Below are 7,122 nucleotides of genomic sequence, written 5' to 3'. Positions count from 1 at the left end.
TTCTTAAACAGTTTATTGAGAAAAATTAGAAGGGCATATGAACAATCAGAATTATGCAGGGCGAAAACAGACTTGGGAAGTAATCAAAGATATCTCAAATCTCAACAAAAAGCACCCATTACAGACTGACTTACTGAAAATAAAATCATCTCCTCAAACTTCGGTTAATGAGGTAAACAGTTACTTTGCCAATATAGGTAAAAAAATAGCGAACAAAATCATAGCTAGCCTTATGCCATCTCCCTCCTCTAATAATAATAATCCAAATTCACTTGTTCTACTTAGTACAGATGAGAGGAAAGTCGAACAGTTAATAGATTCCTTAAAACCCAACAGTGCTCCTGGATGGGACAATATATCTTCAAAATTTATACAAACTTACAAAAACATAATTGTACCTCCATTAACTTATATATGTAACCTATGCCTGGAAACTGGTATTTTTCCAGATTACCTCAAAAGAGCTGTCATTATCCCTATTCACAAGGCGGGGGACAGAAGCCATATAAATAATTACAGACCCATTTCTATACTAACTGCCTTTTCAAAAATTTTGGAACGACTTCTAAATAATAGACTCATGAAATTTTTCGAAGCACATAATCTTCTCTCAAGAAACCAATATGGATTCCGTAGTAAAAGATCTACAACAGATGCTGTAAATGACTTAACCAACCACATAGCCACAAAATTAGATAATGGAGAAAAATGCATTGGACTATTTTTAGATTTAACAAAAGCCTTTGATACGGTTTCAATCCCACTGCTCTTGCAGAAATTAGAGACTATGGGGATAAGAGGAACTCAATTAGCTATTTTTCGAAGCTACCTGTCAGGACGAACCCAATCTGTTAAGTTGGGCTCTTATGTTAGCGTGGATGAACCAGTCACCTTCGGCGTCCCCCAGGGTAGTATATTGGGGCCTACACTCTTTCTCGCGTATATAAATGATCTGTGCAATATACTGCTACTTAACGGCAAAATCATTACCTACGCTGATGATACAGTACTTCTGTTTACAGGCAATTCTTGGGTCGACACGTATTCTTTGGCTCAGTCAGGTTTTAATATTGTCCAGGACTGGCTCAGCAATAATTTGCTCACCCTCAATTTAGAAAAAACCAAGATGCTTCAATTTTGAATGCGAGGTTCTTGGCGCGTAAAGGGGCTTAATCTTAAAATTTTTTCTAATTGCATAAAATATCTCGGCGTTTTGATAGATGAAAATCTAACTTTCATACCACATATCCTTACGCGTTCGGAAACTCATTTTTATTTTCAAAAAATTAAGACATGTTGCAGACGTTAAAGTCATTAAAATGGTTTATTTTGCACTTTGCCAATCAGTTTTAACGTATTGCATTACATCGTGGGGTGGAGTTGCAAAGACTAATTTTTTACGAGTCGAAAGAGCACAGCGATCTTTACTAAAGGTTGCGTGGATGAAACCGTTTCGATTCCCCACTCAAGAACTTTATAAAGTCGTCAATGTTTTGACTGTACGGCAATTGTTTATACTCCATATCGTTATGAAACAACATATTCTGACCCCTTTCAATAGGGAACATCGGAGGCGTAACCATCTGGTAGCCAAATCTAAACCATTTAGTTCAAAATTCAGTAACAGATTTTTCTGCTTCCTCGGACCCCGACTATATAATGAGCTTCAAAAATTCTTGTCAATTCACCACCTAAACATTTACAAAGTGAAACTCATACTGACACAATGGTTGCAAAATCAAAGCTATGAGGACACTGAAAATTTATTAAATCCGTTACAATAATACAAAAATAATGCGCCTCTAAACTTGACCATCACTTCACTGATCACTCAAATATACATACATAGTTCCACTTAACACAGTTACAGTACACTTACACACACACACACACACACACACACACACACACACACACACGCACACACACACACGCACACACACACACACACACACACACACACACACGCGCACACACACACACACACACACACACACTCATTTACCAGTCACATACATACTAGTACATGATAATATACATAACTTATTCTTATTTAGTATTATTATTTTATTTTTCTCAAGTTGTTTAATTTATACATGCTCATTTTCTTCTTTGTATTGTACTCACAATGTTTTTGATTACTCAATCAAGAGGTGGGGCCTGATGACTTGTAATACAGGTAATAACCTAATACAGGCGTCAGCTCCCGCAAACAGGCTGTTTAGCAGTACTCCAATCTTTGCACCTTAGTATTAAGACACTTGTTTTGTGTTGAGAAATAAATGATTTATTATAAATGATTTATTATTATTATTCACTAGCTTTTGCCCGCGGCTTCGCCTGCGTTAATTTCGCTTCCATAAAAAGATTACTTAGATAAAGAGCCTTGCATTGGCATAATAATATTATGCAAAAAAAAAATAGATGTAAGTACCTACGTGAGTGCGTGTTTGAGGATGCTATTTGTAAGGTATTAAACATAAATACAGGATTTTATATTGTACACTGGAGGTAGTATGAAATATATTCAGTTAGACTCCAACCCGCGTTTCATTACTTAGCACTGGCGACGAGGTTGCTTATTATTTCGAATTAAATAAAAATCCTACGCGTATTTCGGGTTAAATCGATTTAATTATATCTCTGGTGTAATTTTTTTTTTAATTATAAAAAAAAAAATACCATGCCGATCGGTAAAATTGAACCTTTCGATCTAACATCTAAACAATGGCCGGCTTATGTAAGACGTGTTGATCAATTCATTCTGCTTAACGAAATCAAACCGGAATTAAAAGTGTCGATGTTAATAACGGTAGTAGGCGAGGCGACATATAGCTTAATGTGTGATTTGTGTGCGCCGGCCAACCCGGAAGATAAGACCTATACAGAACTCGTGGAGCTGGTCAAAGTTCATCTCGAGCCGCAACGGTCAGAAATAGCCGAAAGACATATTTTTCGACAGAGGAGACAGCGAGTAGGGGAATCTCTGACCGAGTACCTTCAGGCGCTCAAACATCTCGCCGTCACCTGTAACTTCGGCAACCGACTCGAGGAGGACCTCAGAGACCAGTTCGTGTCGGGTCTAGCGAGCGAGCTACTGAGATCTCGGATTTTTGCCGAGAGAACGATAGATTATAAGAAAGCGGTGGAGCTAGCTCTGGCTCTGGAAGCGGCAGACCGGCACGCCGAGACGAGCGGCGTGGGCGGACAGCACGCGGCCGGGAGCACGGGCGGAGGAGCGGCCGGCGAGGGGCTGCACGCGGTGCGAGCCCGGCGCGGCGCCGGCGCGGCCGCGGCCGGGCCGGGCGCGCGGGCCGGCGGCGCCCGCTGCTGGCGGTGCGGCAAGAGTCATTCGGCGGACAGATGCCGCTACGCTAATTACAATTGTGATAACTGCAATAAGCGGGGCCATTTACGTGTGATGTGCGGTAAAGTCGGTGATCGTGTAGCGGTTAATAGTGAGTCGCGGCAAAATTATGTGCACGAGTGTTCGGAAGAGGATGATTTCTTCAATTTGGTGGTATCGTCGTATCGAGGTAACGATCCTTATTTTGTTAAAATCCGAGTGAATTCTGAGATTTTGCAGTTCGAAATAGACACGGGTAGTCGTATATCGGCAATAAATAATAGTGATTACGAGTTATTGTTTAGAAACAGTAAAATGCATTCTGATAATTTGATATTACGAAGCTATTCTGGCTCAAAAATTGAACCTCTCGGATACATCCTGGTTGACATTAAATTCAAAGACGTCACGGCAAACAATGTCCGTTTGTATGTGATTGAAAAGGGTGGGCCGCCCCTACTCGGTCGTGATTGGTTAAAGGCATTAAAAATCACACAAATTACCGTGAATAAATTAATTGAAGAGGACCAATTAGTGAGCCAGTTATGTAGAGAATTTCCTGAAGTTTTTTCTGTTAAATTAGGTACATGTAAAAAAACATTACGACTACAGCTCACAGACTACGCCGGTGTGTACTACCGAGCGCGGCCCGTGCCGCTAGCGCTGCGCGAGCGCATCGAGCGCGAACTCGAACGTTTACAACGCGACGGCTCCATATACAGAGTGGAACACTCGGACTTCGGGACTCCTATTGTACCCGTGGTCAAAAGTAACGGTGAAATTAGGATATGCGGGGACTATAAAATAACGATCAACCCCAAGCTGAAACGCGATCATTACCCACTCCCGCGCATAGAGGAGTTGTTGGCCAATTTGAGTAATGGGGATGAATTTACAAAAATTGACTTACGACATGCGTACGAACAAGTTTTATTAGATCCCGCATCACAAAAATTTACGACGATCACAACACACGTCGGAACGTTCGCATACCGCAGGACACCGTATGGCTTGTCGTGTGTACCGGAACAGTTTCAAAAACTAATGGAGGAGACGTTACGCGGTATTCCAGGCACGGTCGTATTTTTGGACGACGTTTGTATCACCGGGGTAGACAGAGCCTCACACATGCGTAGTCTGCGAGCTGTACTCGACCGACTCCGTCAAATGGGTCTCACTATAAAATTGGAGAAATGTAGTTTTATACAGAAAAGTGTGAAGTATCTGGGCTTTATTATTGATAAGAATGGGCTTCGCCCCGACCCGGAGAAACTAGACGCGATTGCTAAAATACCTGTACCCACGGATGTCACTCAGTTGAAAAGTTTTCTCGGGTTACTTAATTACTACGGTAAATTTATACCAAACCTAAGTTCAATACTGAACCCATTACATAATCTTTTAAAAAAAGACAATCAGTGGGATTGGAACCCAAGTTGCGCTATAGCTTTTGATAATGCAAAGAAATCTTTGCTGAGCGACAAAGTGTTGGCCCATTATGAGGAGGGGCGGCCGCTCGTGTTGTCGGTGGACAGTAGCGCGTACGGCATAGGCGCCGTCCTGGCGCACCGCTACCCGGACGGCAGCGAGCGTCCCGTCAGCTGTGCCTCGCGCACACTAAACCAAGCTGAACGCAACTACAGTCAACTTGATAAAGAAGCGTTAGCTATTTACTATGGCATTTTGAAACATCATCAGTTTTTATATGGAAGGCATTTCACACTGCGGTCTGATCATAAGCCTCTCACGTACATTTTTGGTGAAAAAAGAGGTATCCCTCAGACCGCGGCTAGTCGACTACAGCGCTGGGCGGCGCGGCTAGCAGGTTATGATTTTAAAATAGAATTTGTTAGATCAGCGGATAATGGTCCGGCTGATACATTATCACGGTTGCCACTGTCACATGAGCGAGCGTTTGTTCCTCATATTGATTATTTACATTTTGTTGAAGAGACGTTGCCTATTGATTTTATAGATGTCGCTAAAGAGACTCAAAAAGACACTGTGCTTTGTAAAGTGTTAGGTTACTTGATGTTTGGTTGGCCGTCATCGCCTACTTGTGACGAAGAGAAAGTATTCTTTGCTAGAAAGCAAGACTTGTTTGCGGACCGCGGTTGTATTATTTATAAATATAGGGTAGTAATTCCATTTAAGTTACGATCTCAAGTTTTAAAAGAAGTTCATAGTGGTCATCTAGGTATGAATAAAATGAAGAATATCGCTAGGAATTATGTTTATTGGCCAAACATTGACAAAGATATAGAAGAAATGTGTCGCGCTTGCGAGGCGTGCCGGTCCGTACACGACGCGCCGGCGCGAGCGCCGCTCCACCCGTGGGAGTACCCGCTGCACCCTTGGCAAAGACTACATGTAGACTTTTTCGATTGCGCTGGTAAAAGGTTTTTGATTTTGGTTGACGCACATTCAAAGTGGATAGAGACCATTGCTATGGCGGGTACTTCGGCGAGTGCGACGATAACGGTTTTAAGATCTATTTTCGCTAGATTTGGCATACCATCACAATTAGTATCCGATAACGGCCCGCCATTTTTTTCTACCGAATTTAAGCAATATTGTGATACAAATAAAATAAGACATTCTACATCTGCACCATACAGGCCCCAGGGTAACGGCGAGGCAGAGAATGCTGTCAAAACGGTAAAAAAGGTTTTAAAACGTGCATTGTTCGAAAAAGAAGACATGTTTGCTGCCCTTTATAAATTTTTATTTCAATATCGCAATTGCGAACACGCGACGACCGGTGTCTCGCCCGCGGTGGCGCTGCTCGGGCGCCGGCTGCGGGGCCGGCTGGACGCGCTGCGGCCCGACGGCGCGGCCGTGGTGCGCGACGCGCAGGACAAACAGGCGGCCGCCGCGCCCGGCCGGCGTGCACGTTTCTCGCTGGGTGATGATGTACTCGCACGAGACTATTCCAAAACGGGGCATAAATGGACTAAAGGGCGCATCTCTGAAGTTACCGGGCCTGTCTCTTGCAAAGTAAAAGTTGGGGAATCCACCGAATGGCGTAGACACCACAATCAAATCGTTCCGCTTACTACGAAAAATCGATACTCTCTCTCTCGTGCCAGTACGTCAAAGGATGAGACCCAGGGGTCTGATGGTAAGGATGTGCAGCCCGAGTTTGTGTCGGGGGGGAACGGTATGTGTGAGGGCCCGGTCGGGGTCGAACCGGAGGTTTTAATAAATTCCGAAGATGAATTCGAAGACGCGGTAGAAGCTACGGGAGTGCGATCCGAGTCGAGGCCCTCCCTATTGCCGGTTGTCTCAGATCGAGCCATGAGAGCTTACAGAAGGGCGATGAATAAAGATGTTAACAACAAATAACGTGAACTTTAATAACTGAACAATATTCTTATTTAAACTTTCATGTTCTTGTATTTACTTTAATAAATAGATATTATAGTTTTGGTGGTGGGATGTGTAAGGTATTAAACATAAATACAGGATTTTATATTGTACACTGGAGGTAGTATGAAATATATTCAGTTAGACTCCAACCCGCGTTTCATTACTTAGCACTATTCAATCACGCAAATTCTACTGGATGGATTTTAATGAAACTTACGTACATGGGAAGAATAATGCCTGAAATAGAACATAGTTTATTTTTCCTACAAAAGCAAAGTTTGCGGGGGCGCAGCTGTCAAAAAACGAATAAATTTTAAAGACAAAAAAAGGAAATTATAATAATGGAAAGTTAAAGTATCTATTTGTATACAACATTTGCTGTCTTGCCCATTGGAGACATCCATACA

At 42.5% G+C, this 7,122-nt stretch overlaps 1 protein-coding gene across 1 annotated transcript; it reads left to right on the top strand.

The window, feature by feature from the left end:
- The first annotated feature begins 2,839 nt into the window (after window positions 1-2,839).
- On the top strand, window positions 2,840-6,691 carry LOC132904146 (uncharacterized protein K02A2.6-like). Its single transcript, XM_060954065.1, has one exon. The coding sequence runs from the start codon at window positions 2,840-2,842 to the stop codon at window positions 6,689-6,691; it is 3,852 nt and encodes a 1,283-aa protein (XP_060810048.1).
- Window positions 6,692-7,122: the final 431 nt, after the last annotated feature.

The sequence above is a fragment of the Amyelois transitella genome, chromosome W (genome assembly GCF_032362555.1).
Source record: "Amyelois transitella isolate CPQ chromosome W, ilAmyTran1.1, whole genome shotgun sequence".
NCBI lineage: Eukaryota > Metazoa > Arthropoda > Insecta > Lepidoptera > Pyralidae > Amyelois > Amyelois transitella.
Note: the sequence above shows the minus strand (reverse complement) of the source record. Positions and strands in the feature narration are given on the sequence as shown.

What these genes read in the sequence shown, in the direction of transcription:
- LOC132904146 (XM_060954065.1), top strand. Translation starts at nt 2,840, where the DNA reads ATGTGTGATTTGTGTGCGCCGGCCAACCCGGAAGATAAGACCTATACA.